This window comes from Ahaetulla prasina, chromosome 14, assembly GCF_028640845.1.
Source record: "Ahaetulla prasina isolate Xishuangbanna chromosome 14, ASM2864084v1, whole genome shotgun sequence".
Taxonomy (NCBI): Eukaryota; Metazoa; Chordata; class Lepidosauria; order Squamata; family Colubridae; genus Ahaetulla; species Ahaetulla prasina.
In genome coordinates, this window is record NC_080552.1 from 23,089,931 (window position 1) to 23,117,175 (window position 27,245).

The following is a 27,245-nucleotide window of genomic DNA, read 5'->3' on the forward strand; positions in this document are numbered from 1 at the left end:
GGGGATCGCCTTCCACCCGGAAGTGGGCGAGCCAAGGAGGCAGCTTCCTGCCCTGGGCGGAGTTCGCGCACGCGCAGTGTCTCGACAACATCCCCGTCGCCCCGCCCTTTTTGCTGCAAAGGGGAGAGGAGGGGCTTCATGCAGACAGCAAATTGTGAAATGATGTTTATTTATTATTATCTACACTATTAAGCCTACAGATCTCTACATATAATTAAACATGAAGTGCATATCATTATTAAATAAATGTGTGTTTTGCACAGACATACAAAACTCCTTTGCAAATGCAAAACCAAGATAAACAATCCACAATGCATATTAGATTCTTAATCTTGCTACCTTAAAAATGGGCTTTTGGCTCTTTCACTAATCCAGGAGAGGAAAAAAAATAGAATTTTGTTCTTTAGGCATTTGTGAGATTGGACAACCATTGGTCTGGAATGTTGTAGGATTTCCTGCCTGAGCTGGAGGTGGGACTAGAAGACCTCCAAGGTCCCTTCCAACTCTGGTATTCTGTTATTTTGGCTTTGCTCTGTTATCTGCCCTTTATACCCAGCAGCAGGATTTAATGTGACTCTGGTTTATCAGATAGGTCTTCCCCGCCCAAGCTTGTGCCATTTAAAAATAGAGGAGGGAGCCTCAACTCTCTTTGATTCCTGCCATGGAAGAAATGCTCCTTCCGGCAGGGGTCCACCCTGGGACTTGCCAGGCACCTGGAGGTGGGTGACCTCAGCCGGAAGAATGGAAGGGATCTATCCAGTAGTGAAATCCAAATTTTTTTACTACCGGTTCTGTGGGGCATGGCTTGGTGGGCGTGGCAGGGGAAGGATACTGCAAAATCTCCATTCCCACCCTGCTCTAGGGCCAGCCAGAAGTGGTATTTGCCTGTTCACCGAACCACTCAAAATTTCCACTACCGGTTCTCCAGAACCTGCTGGATTTCCACCCTGGATCCATCCTCCAGGAAAAACATCAACAGAAGTCAGAAAAGACAGACTGGGTCCCGCCAAATGTCCTAATTTGTGCATGGAGGCTCAAATTCCGGGACTTCCATTGCCCTGGCAACCTCCTTAACCAGAGAGCAGAATCTGAATTCGACTCCTGACAGAAATGCTTCTGGGGTCTTCAGGGGAGAAGCTTTTCAGGGTTGAAATTCAGAGATTTGCTGGTTGCAGTTTTAGTAAAAAAAAAAGTCTGGTGGATACCATCTGTCCTATCTGTTCTATAAATGGTCCTCTTTAGTGACTGCAATGGGGAGGCCACCAACTGGCCATTAAGTAAAACCTGGAGGGTGCTTATGGTCTCCCTTAGGAAGGGAGTTGTAGTTCAGGAAAGCCAATGCCTTGCAATAACATTTGGGCAAAGCTAAGGAAAAGAGATGCAATATTCTGCTTTTGCAAAAAAAAAAAAAAGTGGTTATTTCTAGGAATGCTGCTGCCTTTCCATAAGGCGGCTTAGAGTGGGAAACGGGAGAAGCAGAGTCCCTTTCTGGCTTCACGCAAGCCCCTTGCCCCTTCCACCCCACACCTGGCCTGCTTCCCTGAGCCCCCCAGCGGTTCCGCATGGTCAGCTGCGCGGTCGAGGAAAGGCACGGAGAGGCCGGGGCGAGGGCGAGGGCGCGCGAGGACGCAGCGGGGCGCGCGAGGTTCCCGGTTTGGCACGGAAAGCGGAGCCCGCGGCTCGCTGCCCAGCCTCTCCCGCCATCCTTTTGCAAGCAAGGACAAGGAGAAGCGGAACCCCGCGGGGCCGGTTGCTGGAGGGAAGGGGCTGAACCGGGGCGGTTCCTCCGGCTAGCTGGGACGCTTTGACACGGGCAAACAATCTCCCTTGCTTCTTTGCTTTTCTCTCTTTCCTTTCTCTTCCTTTTCCTATCCTCGGCTCCTTCGCTCTTTCTCTCTCCAACCCTTCCTTCCTTCTTTCTAATCCCTCCCTCCCTTCTTCCTCCCACCCTCCCTCCTTCTTTCCTTCTTTCCTCCCTCCCTCCATACTTCCTTCCTTCTTTCTAATCCTTCCTTCTTTCCTGCCACCCTCCCTTCCTCCATACTTCCTTCCTTCTTTCTAATCCTTCCCTCCCACCCTCCATATTTCCTTCCTTCCTCCCTTCTTTCTAATCTCTCCCTCCTTTCTTCCTCCCACCCTCCCTCCTTTTTTCCTTCCCTCCTTCCCTCCTTCTTTACTTCTTCCCTCCCTCCCTTCATACTTCCTCCCTTCTTTCTAATCCCTCCCTCCCTTCTTCCTCCCACCTTCCCTCCTTCTTTCTTTCCCTCCTTCTTTCCTCCTTCCTTCCCTCCCTCCCTCCATACTTCCTTCCTTCTTTCTAATCCTTCCTACCTACCTACCTACCTCTATACCTCCTTCCTTCCTTCCTTCCCCCACCTGCCCATCCCCGAGTCCCGCAGTGGCCGCTGGGCGCCTTCCCTCCGTGACCTTCGGATCTTGCGGCAAAGGCGGGCAATGGCTTGGTGGGGGCGAAGGCGGCCGGAGGGGCCGGTCCTGCCCTGAAGGGGGTCTCGACCCCTCCTCCCTTCTCCCCGCCCAGAGACGCCCCTACCCGGCCATGATCTGCCGGGGCACCAGCAGCCTCCTCCGGCACCCGCAGCGGGTCCTGGGCGCCTGGGCGCCTCTGCTGGGCGCGGGTATCGCCGGGGCGCATTCGGGGCGCGCGGCTGCTGGCCCTCCTCCCCGGCCGCTGCGGGTGCTGGTGGACATGGACGGGGTGCTGGCCGACTTCGAGGGGGGGTTCTTGAAGAAGTACCGCGCCCGCTACCCGGACCTGCCCTACATCACGCTGGACGAGCGGCGCGGCTTCTGGGTCTCGGAGCAATACGGGAAACTCCAGCCTGAACTGAGCGTGAGTCCAGTTCTGTGACACACACACACACACACACACACACACACACGTACTCCGATAATCCCCCGGGGGAGCTGACCGAAGGGCGACCGGAGAAGCAGAGTAAACAAGGGTGGGTTTGAGCCGCCGCTCCTCTTTGGCTCCCTGGCCGTCTGGCGCTCCAAGAATTTCAGCACCTTTCTGGGTGGCCAAAACCTCCCTTGGCATTCTCGGTTTGCTGCTGGGGAAAAATTAAGCGGGGTGGGTGGGTGGGTGGGTGGGTGTCCGACGGCTGGGCCCCCAGGTAAGGGCTGCCCAGTCCATTTCAGGCTCTGTACCAGCTTCAGGGACCGTCCATTGCAGAGGTCTCCAACCTTGGCAACTTTAAGCCTGGCGGACTTCAACTCCCAGAATTCCCCAGCCAGCAAAGCTGGCTGGGGGATTCTGGGAGTTAAAGTCCACCAGGCTTAAAGTTGCCAAGGTTGGAGACCTCTGGTCCATTGCACTATTTAGGAGTAGAGGCGTTCCTTATTCTTTAAAATAGAATAGAGCTGGAAGGGACTTTGGAGGTCTTCTAGTCCAGCCCCCTGCTCGAGCAGGAGAGCCTATACTATTTCAGACAAATGGCTGGCCAGTCTCTTCTCAAAAACCTCCAGTGTTGGAACACCCACAATTTCCGGTGGCAAGCTGTTCCACTGGTTAATTGTTCTCACCGTTAGGAAATTTCTCCTTAACTCCAAGATGCTTCTCTCGTTGGTTAGTTTCCATCCATTGTTTCTTGTCCTGCCCTCTAATTCTAACTGAGATTGGCATGATCTGCATCTCCTAGTAGTTCTCGACTTACAGCCATTCTTTTAGTGGCTGTTCAAAGTTACCCTGGACCAGAAAAATGTGAGTTACAGGCCTTGCGCTTATGAGGGTTGCAGCATCCCCAGGGTCACGTGATCAAAATCCAGGTGTCTGGCAACCTGCATGTTTCACAATGGCTGCAGTGTCCCAGGTGTTCGCCATTCGTGACTTTTCCCCTCCGACTTCTGACAGGCAAAGTCAACAGGGGAAGCTGGATTTGCTGAACAACTGCATGATTCACTTACCAACAGCAGTGCATACTACGCCAAAAACGGATCATAAAAATCAGGCACGCCTCCCTTAACAACCGCCTTGCCAACGAAATTCTGGTGAGGTTATAAGTCAAGGACTTATAAGTCATAAATGTGAGACCATTGCCAACAGTCTGAATTTTGATCAGGTGACCATGGGGACACTGGAGGGGTCATAAGTGTGAAAAATGGATGTGGAAACATGGATTTCCTGGATTCCATGTGTTTCGAGACATGCCACCAGTGTTTAGCTGCCTTCATGTGCTGGTGTTTGCATCTGTGTGTGTTTCTTTCTCTCTCTCTCTCCCCTCCCCCCACTTTGCAGGAAAAGGCTATCAGTATTTGGGAATCCAAGAACTTTTTCATGGAGCTCGACCCACTTCCAGGGGCTGTGGAGGCTCTGAAGGAGATGGCAGAATTAGAAGCGTAAGTATTAATTAGGCCATAAAATGGGAACAGCAGCAAATTCTCCAGATGTTTCATATCCTGGGCTTCTCTAGATTAATCGCACAACATAGAATCCTAGAGCTGGAAGGGACCTTGGAGGTCTTCTAATCCAACCCACTGCTCAAAGCAGGTGACTATACCATCCTGGTCAAATGGTTGTCCGGTTTGTTTTTGAAAGCCTCCAGTTTTCCAAAACAACAACCACCTTGTTTTGAAAACTGAACGTCATTGTTTTTTCTGGTGAGTAGGACGGGAGAGCAGATCCTGTAGACGGAAAGCAGTCGGGTGGGTAGGGGGGGTGAGAAATCCCGCCCCTTCGGGACAAGTTCCAGAACTTTTTGGTTTTAATTAATTTTTATTTTTTAATATAAACATTCCATCTTCCCTTAAGCAGTGTGTCACCTGAGTACAAATATTTCTGTGCCATAACCATCAAGATTTACAATGGCATTCATTACATTGACATTAATTCTCCGAGCTTACAATTGAACTTGAGTGGGAAATGACCCACCCAGTCCAGTTCGTAGAAGACCTAGGAAGCCGAAAATTCTTTTTTCAACCAAATCCATGCATCACAAACCAATTACTCTCCCACCCACCCATGCATAGAAAGTTCTGTTGGAGAGTCAGAATCCAGTTGTGGGAAAATAACGGAGAAATATGAGTCGTTCTCACTCTCTCTTTTTATATTAGGACTGAAGTCTTCATATGCACCAGTCCCATCAAGAAATATCGCTACTGCCCGTATGAGAAGGTAAAGCCTGCTCAAGAAATCTTGGGTTATTCACTGGTTAAATCAGAAGGACCAGGATTTGATATTAAGGCAATCAAAACACTGCAGGTTTTAAAGGAATTGGTCTGATTTAACCTTATCTTCCAGCTCCCTTCCTTCTCAGAGCTGGCTCGTTGGCGGGAACCCTTTGCCCACATGGTTAATTTACTTTTATTTATTTGCGTATTAAATTGATATGCTGCCCACCTCACCCTAAAAACGAGTCTGGGCAGCTTTCATTTTATGGTTCTCCCCACGATCCTACAGAAAAAGTTCCCTTCTCGTCATCCAGCCAAACGTTTTCACCTTCATGTCCTCTGCTGCCTTCCAGTTCGCTTGGATAGAGAAGCATTTCGGGCAGGAATTTTTGGACCACGTGATTCTCACCCGAGATAAGACGATCGTCGCTGGACATGTGCTGATCGATGACAGGCCTGATATCGTAGGTAAGGTGGGGAGGGTTGGTGCTGGGGAAGAGGAGCTTTGGAGCGGGGGTGAAATGTAAAATTTGTTACTACCGGTTCTGTGGGCCTGGCTTGGTGGGGGGGTAATGTGACTGGGTGGGCGTGACCAACTTTTTTTTTTTTTACTTTTAAAAGCTTTTTTTCTACAATCTCTTCGGCTGAAGAGGTTGTAGAAAAAATGCTTTTAAAAGGCTCCTCTGGCGATCCCAGCTGAGGTGCCTGATCGTCAGTGGCTTTTCTTTTCTTTTAAAGGCATTTTTTTTCAGCCAAAGAGGTTGTAGAAAAAAATGCTTTTAAAAGCCTTTGCTGAACCCAGCTGAGCTGTGCGATCATCAGAGGCCTTTTTTTTACTTTTAAAAGCATTTTTTCAGCCAAAGAAAAAATGCTTTTAAAAGTTAAAAAAAAAAACCCTGCCTTGGAGGGGCTAAAAGGTGGACCGATTTGCACCGTTTTGAAGAAACGCAACCCACATCTTTACCGGCCGTCTTTCCTTTCCCAATCCCAGGAGCGGAACGGACTCCCACCTGGGAGCAGGTGCTTTTTACTGCCTGCCACAACAAGCATCTGCAGCTCCCAGCTTCTTGCCACCGGTTGCACTCGTGGGCTGATGACTGGAAGGCCATCTTGGAAAGCAAGCGGGCTTGCTGAAGCTTGGAGAGTTCTTAGCAAGGCCAGCAAAGAGCAGGTCTGGTTGCCTGAAGGCTATCTTCTTGAGTTGCTAGCCAGAAGAAGAAGAAGAAGAAGAAGGTACCTGTTACCTTCCTTGGGTCTGGGCTGGCATGTCGAAAGGAAGAGTTGTGGCATCAAAGGGCAGCCGGTTTTGGCAGCTAAAGGAAGACCTTCGGTTTCTACAGGAGTGGTTTTGGCCAAGTCGCCCAACTATGCTGAAGGCCCCTCATTGAGTAGATCAACTCAGGATGGTTTCCCATCCCTCTTTAAGTTTCCGTGGGGTCTTTGTCTTTCAAAATGATGGCCATCCTCATCTTTGGCCTCCAGTGGATGGACATTGAGCTTCTGGAACTCAAATGACCCTTTGTTGCAATGAATGTGAAAGAAATATTCCAGAGTATAAGGAGATCAGTGGCCTCCTGAGTTCATGTACCCAGCCACAATCTCACAGACACGTGTGAGTTTGCTGCACCGATTCAGCCGAAGGATCTCTTGATTTCAGAGCTTCCAGGGTCAAAAAATCAAGATGGATCTCTAACTGGGAAGTCAAGTCCATGCATAATGTTGCACATAATACAGAAAAGTCTTCAATTCCCTGTTGTAGCTTCCATCCTGACTTTTTGCTCATTCCCGGAGATGTCTGAATGTTTTCCGAGAGTAAACAGGGTGTTGTTCCTAAGGATTTATTTGTGGACGGTGTGGGAAGCAACTTCAGAACTGGCCAAAGAAGAAAACATTGTGAAGTTCTACAGAGCACTGCATCTCTGTGGGGTGCTTTGTCCTCTTTGAGCCAGACGTTTCATTACCCAACTAGGGAACATCTTCAGTGTTAGAAGGGAGTGGTGGAAACTTTTAGCATTGATGATGTTTCTTAGTTGGGTCCCAAAAAATCTGCAAGAAAACCATCAAGCTCAGAGGACACCAAAAACCTCACTCACAATTCATCCCCAAGCTACAGATATTCTGTCCTGTCTCTGAAATGGGACACTTTGCACATCCACCTGGATGGATTCTACTCTCCATCCTTCAGGTGGACTTTGGGACAATACACATCTGTTCATATCTTCATGTGGAACCTTCACATCTTCTCTAGAAGATTCTAATCTTGGCCTGCTAGTTTTCCTTTCTCTGAGCCACAGTGGCGCAGTATTTATTTTATTAGATGGCCGATAATTTAAGTAGTTAGAATTTAAGATAATTAGAATTATCTAATAGTAGTTAGAATTTAAGATAATTTAAGTAGTTAGAATGCAGTACTGCAGGCTACTTCTGCTGACTGCCAGCTGCCTGCAATTTGGCAGTTCAAATCTCACCAGGCTCAAGGTCGACTCAGCCTTCCATCCTTCCGAGGTGGGTAAAATGAGGACCCAGATTGTTGGGGGAAAGAGGCTGACTCTGTAAACTGCTCAGAGAGGGCTGGAAAGCACTGTGAAATGGTATATAAGTCTAAGTACTATTCCTATTCCTTCCTTCCTTCCTTCCTTCCTTCCTTCCTTCCCTCCCTCCTTCCCAGAGGTTAGAATGCAGTATTGCGGGCTAACTCTGCCCAGTACAAGCAGTTCGATCTTGACCAGCTCAAGGATTGACTCAGCCTTCCATCCTTCCGAGGTGGGTAAAATGAGGACCCAGATTGTTGGGGGCAAGAGGCTGACTCTGTAAACCGCTTAGAGGGGGCTGTCAAGCACTGTGAAGCGGTATATAAGTCTAAGTGCTATTGTTATTGCTCTGCACTAAGTTACATCAGCTCAAACCTCAAAGGACACAACCCCAAGACAGATTCCTCCACCCACCTTTTAGTCTAAAGTAAGTAGGCTCTCGCTTGATCTGGGAGCAAGCTTCTCCTATGATTTGCCCTTCTCCAAATAGCTCTCGTCAGTCACTGTTGGAGTGTTATTGTGTGTGAGAAACACTTTAGAATCCTTTCGAAAACTTCACGTAGAGCCATTTTTTCACAGACTCAAACTGGTCGTCATGAACTTGGTTTGGGTTTTTTTCTGAAATGTTCAAATGACTCCATACGAAATCTCACCTGACAAACCAGGATGTGATGTTGTTAACGCATGGAGATTACAGGGACAAGCAGGAGGTGTGTATCCCCCCTCCCCCACTTGTGCATGCACAATATTCGGTCTATTTATTTAATCTGAATGTCTCCAGCTCTGCATACTTTTATTGTGCAAATACAACCAACAATTCCTACTTGAGAAACAACCCTGTCGTGTTTTGTCATGTGCCGTATTTGTGGATGGTGTTGCAATGTAGCCGGATCAGCCAGATCTGGTTCAATTCTTCACTTCTCCAAGTCAAGGATCTCTCCTGAGGATTTAATGGGCAGGAACCAGCGATGGGCTGCTGGGGGTTCACAGGGGTTCGGGAGAACCTCTAGCTAAGATTCTGAGCAGCTCGAAGAACCCCCAAATCCCACTCCTGGCTGGCTCTGCCCACCCCTCCCCTCCCAGGAGTCCCCACATGACCCATTTTGGATGCAGGTAAGCGCAGGGCGCGCACGGAGGCTCGGGGAGGGTGAAAAATGGGACTACTGGAAGTTCGGGAAGACTGGAAACAGGCCTGTTTCTGGCCTCCAGAGGACCGCCGGAGCCTGGGGAGGCCATTTTGGCCCTCCCAGAGGCTCGGAGGGAAGCCACCGGAGGCTGGGGAGGGCAAAAACGCCCCTCCCCCCCCACAGTGGTGCAGGAGGCTGACTAGGCCACGCCCGCCTAGCAACCGGGCAGAGAACCCCTTGCTAACATTTTTGAAGCCCACCCCTGGCATGAACCTCATTGTAGGCTTGCTATTTCCTTTTATTTCCAGTTTGTTATTTTTTTCCCCTCCCCTCTCTACCCCTGGTTCTGAGCTTCCCAGGCATCCTTCCACCTAATCAGACTTAAATTTTCAAGCTCTGCCAAAGTTAAGTAAGTATATGCCCTCAATGCTGAACAGGCAGAGTGTGCTAAATCCCCAAATCCTCCACCAGAGAGCAGTCTAGGCCAAGATTTTATTCTCTTTTATTTTATTTTATTATTCTTTTCTTTTCTTTTGGGGCTGGAGCAAATCGCAGCAAAGTCCAATTCTGAGCTGGCAGAAACCCAGTTTTTCACCTGAAGCTTTTGTGCAAACAATGACAGATGGGGGCTCAGCCCACTCCTCCAGAGAGACATGCTGTTCAAAGGTTGAACAAGCCCCCTTGACAGTGGAGTGGAGCTACCAGGCAGACAGCCCAGTTTTCTAGTCCTCTTTTCAGCTGTTCACCAGATTTCAGGAATTAAAGTCAAACATTGGGGTTTTAAAAGTGAGGAAGGTGATGTTCAGAGGGATGGGAAAGAAAAAGGAGAAAAAGAAAAGAAAAATGGAAGAAAGAGAGAGAGCGAGAGAAAGAAGAAGGAAGGAAGGGAAGGAGGGAGGGAGGGAGGAAGGAAGGAAGGAAGAGAGGGGCACATTTTTCAAGTCATACATTTGAGTGAAAAGAATCCACGTTCACCAGTTGCAGCTCATGAAAGCATCTGCGTCTGAATAAAGCATGTTGGGAAAAGGTGCTTCCAGACTCCCTGCCTGAGAAGTGGGTTGGACTAGAGGACCTCCAAGGTCCCTTCCAACTCTCTTACTCTATATCCTAATTTTAAGCTTCTGTAGATTCTCACGGCTCCCCTTCTACGAGGCCTACTGAGACAGGGAAATTCAAAAACAAGATGTAAGAGGAAAAACATCCCAGAGGATCTGCAGGGTTTGCTTTAATGCTTTACCCCTTGCCTTGCCCGTCTGTAACCTCTGCCAGGGGTACAGGGCACAGACTGCTTTCGCCACCCAGCTGGCGGCTGAACGGCGCATAGAAAGATCCACTCTGGAGACCTGATTTCTGCCAGCCAGCCGGTCTTCAAATCCAGTCGGTTTTCTGAAAGAGATCCACCTTCGGGACCCCTTTCTCGTTCAGCAGAAAAGGTTTGGCCTGGCCCAGAGGCTTGGATCAGAGCCGATACACACATCGCTCTGGCACGCCCGAAGTGCGTCAGGTCACATAGTGTGCCCTTGTGCCCAGCTTCCCTTGCACAACTTCGGGGGTGGGTGGGGGGAGCTTAGCCCACACCGTGACATTGGCAGACATTTCTGGAGAGGAGAGGGGGGGGAAAGTCTTTGGAAGTTTTGCCGGAAAGCAAACCCACAAGGTGTGTAACATTTTGGGCACCGCAGCCTTCCTTTCCCCACCTCGGGACAGTTGACGCCCCCCCACGCATACCAGCCTTTTTTTGTTTTCCCCACCTCAAAAGGACACAAATCCCCTTTTGTCATTCTTGTTTTTAACTCTTGCTCTTTGACGTCATGGGGAGTTTGCTCAGCCAACCTCAAGGCTGGATTTTTTTTTTAGCATTCAGCCGAGGGGCAAAAGCGGGAGGAGAGCTGGAGGGGGAAACGCTTCAAGAAAAACCCACTTAAAATTCACCTATGTTTGTTTTCTTTCTTTTTTTTTTCTTTTTTAACTCCAGTGATTTATGCAATTCTGCTTTATCTTCCCAGCTTTGGGCAAAGATATAATTCTTCCTTCAGGCCATTCTTCTAACTCGCGTTTTGAAGCGTGTGTGGCTCATTTTAAGCATTGTACCAGCAGGACGTGCTTTGTCTACGTTGTGATCATACCCTTCAGGGCTCCCGATCCAGATATTTATTGGTTTTATGGCTTTTACTGGTTTGAAGTGGTTTTGAAATCTGCGGGGAGAATTTGGGCTATTTGAGCAAAGAACCACTAAATCAATACTGCCAGGGGCTGCAGCCTTCTCTCAAGTAGGAGAAATAAGCTTGCAAAGAAAATTTTAGGGGGAAAAATTGGTTTTTACACAGTTTGAATGGCCTGATTTCTCAGCAATTGCTTTATTTCTCTCTCCCATTTTCTTCCTCCTCCTTTTACTCTTAAAAGGTTAGAGTTAAAAGGTTAGAGAGAGCATACATATATTTGGACAAATTCAGGCCGTTCTCGACTTACGACCAGTGACTTAGTGAAAGTTGGAAAACGGGACTTAGTTGAACTCAGTCTCGAAGTTCTGACATCTGCCCACCCCCACCCCACCCCAATGGTCACACAACCCCATCTGGGCCCATGGCAAGCAGCCTGCATTTACAGACACATGACTGGGACTTACCACATTTTTGACAGAAACTGGTGTTTGTTTCTAATTTCCTGCAGAAAAACAATGGGTTCACTTAACGACCGCTGCCAAAAGGATCATAAAATCGGCTCTAGTCAAAAAGTAACCCACTTTATGACAGTCTCAACTTACGACTGTAATGTCAGGCTCAACAATGGTCATAATTCGAGGACTACCTGTAAAAGAGAGGAGCTGACGCTGCCTCCGAGCCACCTACAATTTGCAGGAAAGAAACAAGAGCCAGAAATAGCTTGGAGAACGCTGGATGTACACCACAAGCCATTTTCAAAATTAAGGGCCAGATTGCTCTATAAAAGAAGAATCTGTAAACACAAACCAAACTGACTTTTCTGCAGACATAACGTGCTCTCGTATTTTTCTCTGTTTTGATCTGCGTTTATGAACAGAGACAAGCAACTGCAAAACTTCTGACCTACTTTGTGCTTGTAGGCGGCTGAGTGGGAAGAAAAACATGGATATTTATTGTCCCAATTTTAAAATGACCCCGTTGACCAAAGCAGCTTTCCATAATGGATGGCTCTCCAGGCCAAAGAAGAAGAAAAAAGTCCAGGGAAAGTTAGAGAAGGAACAGAAGGACCTGGAAATCTTGGTGGGTTCAACTTGATTGGGTGGCCAGCTGACCACCGCTAAAGTAATTTTTTAAATGCATATTTCACTTAGTTGGCAGCTTCTAACAACCATCTGATGGGTTGAAACCAAAAGAAGCTTTTAAAGAGAGTGATTAGACATTAGAAATTCTGCTTTCCGCATTTTCTAGAGAATTTCCTTGCGGAGCAGAGAGGCTAATTATCAATCTGAATAGAATAGAATAGAATAGAATAGAATAGAATAGAATAGAATAGAATAGAATAGAATAGAATAGAATAGAATAGAAAAGAAAAGAAAAGAAAAGAAAAGAAAAGAAAAAGAGTTGGAAGGAACCTTGGAGGTCTTCTAGTCCAACCCCCTGCCTAGACAGGAAACCCTACACCACTTCAGACAAATGGCTATCCAACATTTTCTTAAAAATTTCCAGTGTTGGAGCATTCACAACTTCTGGAGGCAAGTTGTTCCACTGATTAATTGTTCTCACTGTCAGGAAATTTCTCCTTAGTTCTAAGTTGCTTCTCTCCCTGATTAGTTTCTACCCATTGCTTCTTGTCCTGCCTTCAGGGGCTTTGGAGTATAGCTTGACTCCCTCTTCTTTGGGGCAGCCCCTGAGATATTGGAACACTCCTATCGTGTCTCCCCTAATCCTTCTTTTCATTAAACTAGACATACTCAGTTCCTGCAACCGTTCTTCATATGTTTTAGCCTCCAGTCCCCTAATCATCCTTGTTGCTCTTCTCTGCACTCTTTCTAGAGTCTCCACATCTTTTTCATATGTGGTGACCAAAATTGAATTCGGTATTCCAAGTGTGGTCTCACTAAGGCTTTATAAACTGGTATTAATCCTTCACATGATCTTGATTCTATCCCTCTGTTTATGCAGCCCTGAACTGTGTTGGCTTTTTTGGCAGCTGCTGCACACGGCTGGCTCATATCTAAATGGTTATCCACTAGGACTCCAAGATCCCTCTCACAGGTACTACTATTGAGCAAGCTACCACATATACTGTACCTGTGCATTTTGTTTTTCTTGCCTAAATGTAGAACCTTACTTTTTTCCACCATTGAATTTCATTTTGTTAGATAGCGCCCAATGTTCAAGTCTGTCAAGATCTTTCTGTATCTTAAGCCTATCTTCTGGAGTGATGGCTATTCCTGCCAAATACTGATCTAGATCAGTATTTTTTGGCAACCTTTTGGACTTCAATTCCCAGAATACCCCACCCAACCAGGTCAGATTGACAGCCCCAACCATGCACTGTAATTGAAGCCCCAGCAGCTTTCTCAACCCTGCGGTCATTTGTAAATTATGAACCATGCTGCCTAAGGATGATGGGAACCAAAGCCACCTCAGTTACAACCAGGGTTTGAAAAGGCTGATTTAACCGATTTCCGGATTCACATTTGAAGATGATTCACCTGATAGTGAGATAGGCAACGTAAATTGAATAAATAAGTAGATAGATGATAGATAGATAGATAGATAGATAGATAGATAGATAGATAGATAGATAGATAGATAGATAGATAGATATGATAGAGATGATAGAGATGATAGATAGATAGAGATGATAGATGATACATCGATAGATAGATCGATAGATAAATATGATAGATAATGATGAGATAGATAGATAGAGTTGATAGATGATAGATGATAGAGATGATAGATATTGATGAGATGGATAGAGAAATGGATGGATGGATGGATAAGATAGATAGAGAGAGAGGTGTGAGAGAGACACACAGAGAGATTTATTTTCTGTGTCAAATCTTGAAGCCTCCAAGTTGCAAAGGCCTCCAAAATGAAAACCGGAGCCTTCCACGTGTTCCTCATCAACAACGTCTATTTTTATAGGGACATAATTTGAGTTATTTTTGTTTTTTGGGGGGGGGAGAAGGAAGCCACATAGGTTTTGACAATAACACTGACCCACTTTACAAACACTCCTGGAAAACAAAGCTGATCTCAAAGAACAGTTATCCGAGTTCATTTGCCCTCAACGCTGGGCAGGTCGAGTGTACAGTAAACTCCCACTGTGCGAGAGCCCGTAGGAGACGTAAAATGAGAACTCTGCTGTGTTTGGAAGGGGGGGCATTGTTGCATGGAGGCCCACTCCCAGGGCAGGTATTTTTACAGTCCAGGCAAAAACTGAAGCCTGAATGCAATGGGAAGAAGTCTTGGCAATGCAGCACGGTGGGAGGGGATTCATCGGCCAGGTAAGAGGAGGAGCCAACTCCACCAAACAGGGGACCATCAGAGGTGGAAGACTGGACGTCACCATCCCCTGCAGGGATCACATCACATATCTAAATATCCTTTGGGAAAAAAGAAAAGTGGAGGCAGAGGAGGAAGAAGAGGAAGAGGAAGGAAAAAAAACAACCCAGCCACTGTTACTTCTTGTCTTTCCTTCTGGACCAGGTGAAAACAAGGATGCTCTCTAGCTCTTTGAAGGAATTCAGAATTGCAACCATCTCTCTGTTTTCCACTTCTTTTCTATCCTGCTCTACGGAGTGGAGAGTTGGTCTCGGACAGAAAGCCCCTTGAAGAGACTAGAAGCATCTGAAATGGGGATTTACAGGCGGGTGTTACGTATAAACTGGGTTGACAGAAATGAGGAGAGGATCAGCCGCCTGGGAAAGCCAAGGGAAATCATCAAAACCATCAAGAAGTGTTACTTAGAATATGTTGGACATGGGATGTGACGCCCAGAAAAATCCAGCATCCTTCACTCAATCCTCCAGGGAAAAATTGAAGGCAAACAGAGTCCAGGCAGAAGAAGAACATCATAGCTTTAAAATGGGTGAAATGCTCCCGGATCGGACCGGATCACGCGATCCGGTAGCGATTATGGCTGGTAGTTCAGCGATCCGGTAGCGATGGTCCCCTGAATTGAAGCCGTCCCCTGGAGTGGGGTGGGAATGGAGATTTTGCAGTATCCTTCCCCTGCTTGCCCACCAAGCCACGGCCACAGTAAATAAAATTTGAATCCCACCATTGGATTATGAGGTCGTTAAAAGAAGACGTTAAATCGAAGACAACCAATGTCAGCCCAGCCCAAGGAGGTTTTTGGCATCGCCCATGGTTTGCTTCTCCGTTGGGTTAGAGGCCTCCATCAATGATACATCGACCACAATCTTCACAGGTCCTTTTGCTTTGGGGACAACAAGTATTAAACCTGATCGGCCAAGAATGTGAACTATGATAGATTAGGATTATCAATCGCGTTGCCGGGGACAGCTGACCCATTAAAGCCAATATATTCAGTGGGTGAAGTTCAAAATGTTTCATCTGGCTGGTGAAGTTCCTGAGAAGGGATTTTTATCTGCGTTATCTGAGTGTTTTATCCCCAGTTTTATCTGACAGGACTGTTTGTCAGCTCTACGTTTATGGTGTTTCCAGGGTGGCTTTCTCGCCTGCAGAGAGATAAGATGTACAATTACGGGAAAGGGTACCAAAAAAAAAAAAAAAAAGGATTTGTTTGTGGATCAAAACTGGAGTTGGGGAAAAAATTGTCAGCCGCTCAGCTCAGCCTGGGATACTTTGGAGCAAGCCCGTTTCCCCTAAACCAGTGTTATTCTTTTAAACCAAAACCAAAAGAGGGTTTTGTAAGTGTGTGGGCAGAGAGAAAGTGAGCAGTTTCAGGAAACAGGAGGAAATAAAAGCAGTTTTGAAAGAAGAACCAGAACTGTTCAAACAATCAAGCGAGGCAAACCTTGGCTGATGTGAATTGAACTGGAAGGGGACCGCACAACCCTACAAACACACACACACACACACACACGAATGAAAGTGGGCTGGCTCTTTCGTGCCTGAGCAGGGGGTTGGACTAGAAGACCTCCAAGATCCCTTCAAACTCTTGTTATTCTTCTAAGGTTCAAAGGTGCAACCAAGGCAGATGGATTGCAAGACAAGCAAGAACCAATTCCATGTCCCATCAAAGGTGGCAGTGAACAAGAGATTCTAGTCCAGCGTACCTCAGCCTTTCCGACTGTGGACTTCAACTCCCAGAATCCCCCAGCCGGCCCTGAATTCCCCAGAAGTTCACGCATCCTAAAGTGAACCAATATGGTCACTAAGTGAATTACACAGTTGCTAAAATAATCCGGCTTAAGTTGCAAATGGCAATTCTGGGACGCTGAAACACCATAGCCATCGTAAATACAGTTTCCAAGTATCGAAATTTTGATTGTGTGACTCAGTGTGTGTGGAACACTGTGTTGGTTGTAAGTATGAGGATTAGTTGTAAGTCACCTTTATTTTCAGTGTTGTTGTAACTTTGAATGCTCACCAAATAAATGGCTGTGTATCAAAGACGACCTGACATTCTCTGGGTGAGTTTGAGCCAATTCTCTCTCTCTCTCTCCCTCTCCCTCTGTCTCTCTCGTTCTCTCTCTTTCTGTCTTCCTCGCTCTTTTTCTCCCTCTTTCACTTTCTCTCTCTCTCTCTCTCTCGCTTTCCCTTTCTCTCTTTCTTTCTCTTTTTCTCTCTTTCTCTCTCTCCCTCTCCCTCCCTCCCTCCCTCTCTCTCTCCCCAGCCTACCTCACAAGGCTGTTGTGGGGGGAAAATAGGAACAGTAAGCACCACAATGCCTGACCCTGTGGAAGGGGAGAAATAACTACATCTCTACAGAAATAGAGCACAACAATGATGAAAATCATCTTGAATGTATTTGGGTCAATATAAAAGGGGTGAAAAACGATATTGCCATAGGTCTATACTATAGGCCACCCAACCAAACAGAGGAAGTAGATGAACTTTTTGCTAGTCAGCTAACTAAGGTATGTAGGAAGCACATCACAGTAGTAATGGGGGATTTTAACTACCCTGACATCAACTGGGAAACAAACTCTGCACCAAGTGGAAAATCCAACAGGTTCCTAACAAACCTAGCAGACAACTTTGTTTCCCAAAAAATAGAGAAGGCGACAAGGGGGTCAGCCATATTGGACTTAATTCTCACTAACAGAGATGAAATGATAGAAGGTGTTGAAGCTACAGGAACCTTGGGGGCAAGTGACCACGCAATATTGGAATTCAACATTAAGCAAATACAAGTAGTAGAACAAAGTCAAACTAGAGTCTTGGACTTTAAGAGAGCTAATTTCAATAAACTTAGAGAGATCTTGAGAAGGATTCAATGGATGAGAATCCTCAGGGGGAAAACAACTCAAGAAGCTTGGGAAATTTTGAAAAGTGAGATTATAAAAGCACAGTCTAACACAATACCAATGAAGAAGAAAAATAGTAGATCACAAAAGAAACCAGCATGGATGCATAAAGAACTATCTGACAAATTGAAAGACAAAAAGGACAAATATAAAAAGTGGAAAGAGGGCAAATAACTAAGGCAGAATATCAGCAACAGCCCGAGCCTGTAAAGATGAAGTGAGGAAAGCTAAGGCTCACAATGAACAAAGGCTAGCGACAAAAGTAAAAATAATAAAAAGCTTCTTCCAACATGTTAAAAACAAGAAAAAGTCAAGGAAACAATTGGCCCATTGCTGGGAGAAAGTGGCAAGAAGATGACAAGCAACAGGGAGAAAGCAGATCTACTTAACTCATATTTTGCATCTGTCTTTACACAAAAGGAAAAACAATCCAACCTATCAAAACAGCACTACAAAAACAGATTAGAAATACAAGTTAAAATAGGGAAGAAAATGGTAAGTGAACACCTGTCTACCCTAGACGAGTTCAAATCACCAGGACCGGATGGATTACACCCCAAGGTTCTGAAGGAACTGGCAGACGTGATCTCAGAACCACTGAACTATATCTTTCAAAGATCCTGGAGCACAGGGAGCTGCCAGAGGACTGGAAAAGAGCTGATGTAGTTCCCATCTTCAAAAAAACAGATCCAGGAAACTACAGACCTATCAGTCTGACCTCAATACCGGGGAAGATTCTGGAAAAGATAATCAAGCAACGAATCACCGAACACCTAGAAGCAAACAAAGTAATAACCAAAAGCCAACATGGGTTTGTCAAAAACAGATCATGCCAGACTAATCTTATCGCATTCTTTGACAAAATGACAAAATTAGTAGACCAGAGGAATGCTGTTGATATAATTTACTTGGACTTCAGTAAAGCATTTGATAAAGTAGACCATAACCTACTACTAGATAAAGTAGAAAAATGTGGGTTAGACAGCACCACCACCAGATGGATTCGTAACTGGCTGACCAACCGCACTCAACGTGTAGTCCTCAACGGAACTACATCCACATGGAGGGAAGTATGCAGTGGAGTACCCCAAGGCTCTGTTTTAGGCCCAGTACTCTTCAACATCTTCATCAATGACTTGGACGACGGGATAGATGGGGAACTCATCAAATTTGCAGATGACATCAAGCTGGCAGGAATAGCTAACACTCCAGAAGATAGGCTCAAGTTACAGAAAGATCTTGACAGACTTGAACATTGGGCGCTATCTAACAAAATGAAATTCAACAGTGAAAAAAGTAAGGTTCTACATTTAGGCAAAAAAACCCAAAATGCACCAGTACCGTATATGTGGTACCTTGCTCAATAGTAGTACCTGTGAGAGGGATCTTGGAGTCCTAGTGGATAACCATCTAGATATGAGCCAGCAGTGTGCAGCAGCTGTTAAAAAAGCCAACACAGTTCTGGGCTGCATAAACAGAGGGATAGAATCAAGATCACGTGAAGTGCTAGTACCACTTTATAATGCCTTGGTAAGGCCACACTTGGAATATTGCATCCAGTTTTGGTCGCCACGATGTAAAAAAGATGTTGAGACTCTAGAAAGAGTGCAGAGAAGAGCAACAAAGATGATTAGGGGACTGGAGGATAAAACATATGAAGAACGGTTGCAGGAACTGGGTATGTCTAGTTTAACAAAAGAAGGACTAGGGAGACATGATAGCAGTGTTCCAATATCTCAGGGGCTGCCACAGAGAAGTGGGAGTCGGGCTGTTCTCCAGAGCACCTGAGGGTAGAACAAGAAGCAATGGGTGGAAACTGATCAAGGAAAGAAGCAACTTAGAACTAAGGAGAAATTTCCTGACAGTTAGAACAATTAATAAGTGGAACAACTTGCCTTCAGAAGTTGTGAATGCTCCAACACTGGAAATTTTTAAGAAAATGTTGGATAACCATCTGACTGAGATGGTGTAGGGTTTCCTGCCTGGGCAGGGGGTTGGACTAGAAGGCCTCCAAGGTCCCTTCCAACTCTGATGTTATGTTATGTTATGTTATGTTATCAACCCAACCAATAAACAACCAATGTGTGTCAAAGTTTCAGGGCAATAAACCGGCTAAAGTCCATCATAACTGATTTGAATGATTTAGTTCCCTATCAAACCATCTTACTAAAGTTCTTCCTCTCGTATAATATATGAGCCATCATGAAAAAATTCTCTGTCCTTGTTCTCCAGATGATTAAGAGGAGAACTTGATGCTCTCTCTGTGTGTGTTTTTGTTTTTTGCATCAAGATATGGAAGGCAACACCTGATCACCTAAGAGCAGGAAATACACCTGCTGATTTAAGGCAGAGAAAATTCCCAGGAAGTCATCTCATGCAGCTCAAACTGGTGGAAAATTAGGAGTGTTTTTATTATTTTATTTTATTTTATTATTTTATTTTATTTTATTATTATTTTGTATTTTATTTTATTTTATTATTTATCATATTTATTGGCTGCCCATCTTAGCAGAGAGTAACTCCAGGCAGCTAATAGGGTTAGAGTGTTGTGGTCCGCCAGCAGCCTGCGGAGCTGTCGGACAGCAATGAGGTTGAGGAAGAACATGGGCCAGTCCTGGAGGCTGGGGAAGGCCCGGATAAGGGCTCTGCATGGGAGGCAGAAATGGGGCCAGGGCCATCGGGGAGTGAGGCGCGAACTCCGGAGCCTCCAAAGGCTGACAGTAGTGAGGCAGAGGAACAGGAGGAGCCTGTTCCTAATGCACGCATGAGAAGAGCTGCCAGAAGGCAAGAGCAGCTCAAGCAAAGAGGACGACTCGGGAGTAGGGCCAAGAGATGATTGGCCCCTCCCATCAGGCTTAAAACAGACCAGCACCGGTGTTTGAGCTTTGCTGGAAAACAACGTTGGTAGCTTCGTCTTTTGCTTCATCTTCTGCTTCGTCTACGTCTTGCCTTTACTTTTGTGACTTGTGAATTTTTGCCAAGAAAGGCCTTTGGCAGTTGCCTAATTGGACCAAGGTTTGCAAGAGAACTGAGGAATTTGTGTTGGGAGGAATTTGCTTTAATTTGAGTTGAACTATGCTGGGAATAAAGTAATTCTCAGCTGTTCGAATAAAGTTTGTTTGTTTTTTCATGGACTGAGTTTCCTACTACCTACTTGGGCCTGGGTCACAACATAGAGGTAGTAGAAACCTGTTTTGCTTTTTGCATCCTAGGAAGGAAGGAGAGAGCCCTCCATTCTAGTAAAGCTAGAAATCGTAACTAAGATTCTAGTCCACTTGATCATTCCGTGAGGATCCTTCCTGTATGTTTCTGCTGCATGTGCGGATCAGGTCACCAGCCTTCCTCTCCCACATCTGTAGAATAAAACTTGCTAACTTTAGCTCTCTGGCTGGCCTGAAAAACAAAAAGGGCTATCGGGGAAAACACTTTTTATTCTCGACTTGTTTTTGAAAAGATCGAACCCCAGAGGCATCTTTTAACAATTTTTCCCCTTTTTTCTGCCCATTAATGATCCATTTGTGCGCTTGTACATACACTCTTGCCTTAGAACAGGGTTGGTGTGGTTCTGCTGTCCTATATAAAGGCTCTGGAGGAAGAATAGCTTGAGATAGCAGGAGGGCTTTGTAAGGAGAAAATTTGGGATAAATAATTGCTATTATTTCCTGAAGAAAATTTCGCCTGCACTCAAAAGGGTCACGAGAGGAAGATTTCTCATTGTTGTTGTCGCCCACACCAGAAGGGATGTTTACCGGGCTTAACTCATTAGTCATGAAGCTCATCCGTCCTGGATGGCTAAGGGAAAACTGATTTTTTGTATATACACAACACAGGCATACAACAATGCAGAAAAATGACTAAGAGTTATCAGACTGCCTTTGAATGATTAGGATGTATTATTTTTGATTGTTTTGGGGGAGGTTAGGAATTGATGAGAATTGTAGGAGTATAATTGAGTTAAGAGGGAAAATTTTTAGCATATGTTTGTTTTATTTTTAACTATACCTTGTGTTTGTTCTGGGAAGGGGGGGGTAGGGGGTAGGGGGATTTGTGAAGGAAGGGGGAGGGGGCTAGGGGGGAGGGGGGAAACAGGTTTTGTAAAACTTTTTCAATTAAAAAAAAACAATGCAGAAAAACTGTTCAACCTCAACACATTTCAGCCCTGCACAGTCTTGCAGATTCCTTAAATGAACTTTTTAAACTTCTCCCATTGAAACTCTGCGATCCTCATGATGAAAACTAAAAATGTTATCCAACAGCTAAGGAAGAGGAATGGCGCCTCTTCATCGCCTTCCTTTATTCCTTCGCTTTTGGAAAGCTGCATACATCCACAGCCTTCAAGGACAATCGTTTATGAAAATGACTGGGTTTCTTTTTCTTTTTCTATTATTATTATTTTCCTCCACGTCAGATCATGGCAGCATGATCAAGCTCAGGATCTCTCCGGGAACAGAGAGAGAGCTGAATTCTCAATCTCTTTTAAAAAGTGGGAAAGAAGGAAAGGGAAGGGAAGGGAAGGGAAGGGAAGGGAAGGAAGGAAGGAAGGAAGGAAGGAAGGAAGGAAGGAAGGAAGGAAGAGAAAGAAAGAAAGAAAGAAAGAAAGAAAGAAAGAAAGAAAGAAAGAAAGAAAGAAAGAAAGAAAGGAAGGAAAAAAAGGAAGGAAGGAAGGAAGGAAGGAAGGAGAGAGAGGGGGGGGTGGATGTCAAATTTTAAAAAATTGATAATAATACTGTTTTTTCCCTTGTTCTTATATCTCAAGGAAAGCCAACATTTTGGGTCAGGTTGTGCCACACTCAGGGCCAGCCCACCTGAAGTTTACGTATCTTGAAAACAGTCTGTTCTGTGCCCTGCTTACAATGGGTGATGCTCCAGGAAGGAAGGAAGATCAACAAGATTCATAAAAATGCAGTACAAACCTTTATCTCTGTCCAATATTGTAGGCCCTGCTACACACTGACAATGTGCGTGCCAAAGGTTAGCGTGAACAATGCCAATAGCTACCCGTAAGCCCTAAGCAAATTTACACTCCTTAATTATGCTGTGGAGACATTTAATCTGTGATTTCTGAAACATGCAGCTGCTAACTTCATGTTCTGTACTTTCTCCTCCACTTCCAGTTCTGCAATCTTAAAATGTTGCTTTATTGGTAATCAATGTTTGGTCTCAGTTCAGGATTGCAAAATGCAGCGATAAGGAAGAGGACAGGATTAAAACAAAAACAAAAAACGGCTTGGCATGAAATAGCAGATAGAAATGCAGTAGGAGGACGAATCAGGCTCAAAAGATTAGAGGAAAAAAGCCAAAGTGTCATTTCCCACATTTCAAATCGAAGGAAGGAAGGAAGGAAGTTATTTTCTCTGCACCACTAGGTCACCAGAGATGTCCTGCTTCTGGCATGATGAGTTCATGAAGGAAGAGAACATCAAATTGACTCAGCCATGTTGTAGGAACATCTGCTGTTTTTCCTGATGCTCAAATCCACGGATGGGGGAAGCCCCTCCCTTCTCAAAATCAGCTGAGCGGTTTCCCACTTCCCTCGTTACAAAAACCGCCAACCTTGGACCGATGTTGCAACCAGTCACTATCTCCCCCCAGGGTCACCTCAACCTGCAAAGCCCAGGAGATCCCCGCCTATCAGCCTCTGGGACTGCTTGAAGCATCTGCAGAGCATCTCAGTCAAAATATCTTCTCGGCCAGATAAAGCCCTTGACAAAACAGTCCTCGACAGACGGCCCTTCGCCCAGAAAGACCACTTCTCCCCCTCATCCTGGCCTTTGCTAGACCAGGCCAGCAGCAACGATAAACAACCGCCTTCCCTTTCTTGTCTCAAGGATCTTTGCTTCTGCAAACTTTGCTGGCCTTCAAAGGTTTCCAAGGGCTGTCAACCAATTGTAGTAGAAGCTGGCTGTGGCGTCCGAGACCATTAAATGGGAAACTGGAGGAGAACTGGTGCTTAATGTCCTATGAAAAGATCCTAGGTCCTTTTGGATACGGGGGAATCCAGTGGACTGTATAACGTTGGGGTACAGATGGGGTAGACCAAGGGAATAATTCCATCTTGCATCCAGAGTGGTTTTTATTTTGAAAAGGCACCTGGACTGATTTTTTTTCCCCCAGGAAAAACAAGACGCTTCAGTTCCCATCCTGGAAGCTTAACCTCCATCTCCCACAGCATCCAATGCAACTGACGAAGCTTCTGGGATAGGAAGCGAAATGTCTTATTTTTCCTCGGAAAATTAGTCCAGTTGCCTTTTCAAAATAAAAACCACTTTTGATACAAGTATTATCTGGATAAAGATGTAATTTCATCTTTAGACTTTAGGAGAAACCCTTCTATACTTCCATCTCTTACAATACTAGATAACACAGTATCAGCAGTAGATAACCTTCCAAATTCTAGGTTCTACCATATTGCAAGATCTAAAATGGATGACTCACATCAAAAACATCATCAAAAAAGTACAACAAAGAATGTTCTTTCTGTGCCAACTCAGAAAGCTCAAACTGCCCAAGGAGCTGCTGATCCAGTTCTACAGAGGAATTATTGAGTCTGTCATCTGCACCTCTATAACTATCTGGTTTGGTTCTGCAACCCAACAAGAAAGACACAGACTTCAGAGGATAATTAGAACTGCAGGAAAAAAAATGGCTACCAACCTGCCTTCCATTGAGGACCTGTATACTGCACGAATCAAGAAGAGGGCTGTGAAAATATCTACAGACCCCTCGCATCCTCGACATAAACTGTTTCAACTGAATAGAAAACTAGCACCGCAGTCACCCCAACATGCTAATTTCCTCTGCAAAGAGGCAGATTTTGGGGGCTTGAATCTGGAGTTTCTGAATTGATTCATTTTTTTCACCCATTAATGAACGCATCACTCACCGTCTTCTGCTAAACTAGGGTTGCTTGTTTCTAAGAGTCTTCTTGTGTTCTAGTGCTTTTATCAGAAAAGAGCTTGATAAGGTCTTACCTCACCCTCCTACCTTCCTTCCTTTAGAATCATGCCTGCCCTGAATGACCGGTGTACTGCATTGAACTTTCACATTCAACTTATCAAGGAATAAATAAATAAATAAATGAAACAGAGAGTACATGTTATCTGCTTTGTGAGTATTTTAAGTCAATGTATGAAGGCTACAAAGCATGAGAAATTCATTCTTCATTCAAAATTCTTTCAGCTTCCCATGTTTGGACCATATTGCAAGATACTTAGGCTTATATACCACTTCAGTAATGAACTTTATGGTAACCCATCAAGGAGAGCAGCAACCTAGAACTAAGGAGAAACTTCCTGACAGTGAGAATAATCAACCAGTGGAATGACTTGCCTTCAGAGGTTTTGGGTACTCTCAACACTGGACGTTTTTAAGAAGAGACTGGATAGCCACTTGTCTGAAATGCTATTGGCTCTCCTGCAAGACATATTTTCACGTGGCCCAGCCGTCCACATGCAAGGGTTGCTGAATACCACCTGGATTACTGCCCCAAGCTTTGCTGGAGCTCACCTTCATCTTCCAAAGCATGATTTTTGTCAGGATAATTAAAGAAACCCTATTTCACGAGTTGATTTTTCTGTGCTTTTAATTCCCTCTTTCCGTCAGTCTTAGTTTTTTTTTCTCCTTCCCCTTCCTCCTCCTCCTCCTCCTCCTCCTCCTCCTCTTCTTCTTCTTTTTCTTTTTCTTCTTCTTCTCCTTTGCCCTGTGTTAACAAATCTGTTTCTTTTCCCAAACTCTTGGTCTGCTACAGAGAACCAAACAGCAAGGGAGCCAAAGGCTGGAGGAAGGTGAGGTTGATTATTTTAAATCAATACACCTTCTTGTGCCTTTCAAAACACTGCTCTATAAAAAGAATTCCGTCCCCTTCGCACTTTCTCCCGCCTCGCGGACTTCATTCACGTGGCGTGGGCCCAATACTTTATCCCCTTTGCTGGCCTTGTAAATACAAAAATATCTTGATCGTTCCTGTATTAGAGATTGCAAAGTAAACGGTAATTACTGGAATTCAGGCAAAGCCAGACTCGGCTCAAGAAGTCACTACTGAAAAAAAAATGAGGTCAGGGACAAACATTTTGCACAAATGTTTGCAAAATCTGTTTGCAAACACCTGGGGATAAACCTGCGTATTTCCTCTGCTGGGCTGATCCTGACATGACTTGGACAGTCTTTGAGATTGGGTGATTTTCCTAGAAAAGTAAATACATTTTGCCATAGGATATATGGCATGACATTTAATGGAAGAAAAGATGCTTTTCAATCCCCAAAATATGCAAAAAAAAAAAAGCCCAGGGTTGAAAGATCACGAGATCAATATTTGATCACTATACTACACTATACAACGCTGTTACAAACCTAGGTCTTGAACAACTTGTAACTAACAATACAAGACTCAACAACTGCCTTGACCTCATCTTCTGCAACAATCCAAACTCAATTTACGGACTACAAATTAAAGAACCTTTTTCAAACAGTGATCACTGCATGATTGATTTTCGTCTCAATATACGTCCATACTTAAATCGTCATAACAACAGAACTCCCAACTACAACTTCAAAAAAGCCAATTACGACCTTATAAACAACGATCTTTCATTTCTGAACTGGCAAAATCTGTTTGCAACCTGCATAACCGCTGATGACCTCTATAGAGTCTTCCTACTTGAAATCAATAGAGTCATTAAATTATATGTACCACGAATGACTACCATGTCCAAGAAAACAAACTACCCATATCAATAAAAAGCTTCAATCAAAAAAATCCTCTGGAAAAGAAACAAAAAGGCTATGTTACAAATTTCAAAACCGCTACAGAAACATATGCAACCAAATAAAACTGAATGCACAAATTACCACACCAAGCAAGAAGAGAACCTTCTACGCACAAATTCCAATCGTGCCTTTTATAATTTTGTCAACAATAAACTTAAAGACTCAAGATCCATCCCACCACTAAAAGATTCTAACAACAAAGAATGCAATGACGAAACAGTCAAAGCAAACCTCTTCAACATTTTCTTTGGCTCAGTTTTTTTTACTCCGATAACACATATCCAACATTCCACAAACGAACCAGCAATGACTATGATGATTTAACTCATATAGATTTCACAGAAGACAACGTTGGTAAAGCTCTTCACAACTTAAAACCATCGCTTTCTATTGGACCCGATGGACTATGTGCATATTTCTTAAAAAAAACTTTCCATTAATATAGCTGAACCCCTAAGTATTATCTTTGATAAAGCTTTCACTACCAGTTCTCTTCCCAAACTTTGGTCACTAGCCACAGTCATCCCCATCTTCAAAAAAGGAGACCCCAGCTTAGTCGAAAACTACAGACCGATCTCCCTTTGCTGCGTCACCTGCAAAGTCATGGAATCTATCATCAACCAATCCATTACCTCACACTTAGAAACTAACAACCTACTCTCCAACAAACAATTTGGTTTCAGGAAAAAGTTATCATGTAACTTACAACTTCTCCACTGCAAAAACATATGGACTTCAAATCTAGATCAAGGCAAATCAATAGATGCAATCTACATAGACTTCTGCAAAGCTTTTGACTCAGTAGTACATGATAAACTTCTCCTTAAACTAACATCCTATGGCATCTCAGGACCCCTCCACAAATGGATATCTGCTTTTCTGTCTAACAGACAACAAGTGGTCAAAATTGGCAATGCTTTATCAAATCCTGTTCCTGTCAAGAGTGGCGTTCCTCAAGGCAGCGACCTTGGACCAACACTCTTCATACTATACATTAATGACCTTTGTGACCATATCTCAAGTAATTGTGTTCTCTTTGCTGACGATGTCAAACTATTTAACACCACAGACAACACTTCTATCATTCAAAACGACCTTGACCATCTAACCGCTTGGTCTAAAAATTGGCAGCTCCAAATTTCAACCAGCAAATGCTCAGTCTTACATATAGGAAAAAGAACCCAAAACTAAGTACATACTAGATGGACATTACCTTACAGACGACCCCATCCCGTTAAAGACCTTGGAGTTTTCATGTCAAATGATCTAAGTGCCAAAGCC

General features: G+C 44.7%; 1 protein-coding gene across 2 annotated transcripts; it reads left to right on the plus strand.

Annotated features, from left to right (window-relative positions):
* Window positions 1-187: 187 nt before the first annotated feature.
* On the plus strand, window positions 188-23,288 carry NT5M (5',3'-nucleotidase, mitochondrial). Of its 2 annotated transcripts, none has more exons than XM_058157530.1 (5): window positions 188-2,851; window positions 4,256-4,356; window positions 5,071-5,131; window positions 5,481-5,595; window positions 21,955-23,288. In XM_058157530.1, exons 1-5 carry the CDS (start codon window positions 2,558-2,560, stop codon window positions 22,005-22,007), a joined length of 624 nt encoding a protein of 207 aa, XP_058013513.1. In that variant the 5' UTR covers window positions 188-2,557; the 3' UTR covers window positions 22,008-23,288. The 2 variants fall into 2 exon arrangements, with proteins under 2 accessions (XP_058013513.1, XP_058013512.1); XM_058157529.1 differs by lacking the exon at window positions 21,955-23,288 and adding an exon at window positions 6,119-6,873.
* Window positions 23,289-27,245: the final 3,957 nt, after the last annotated feature.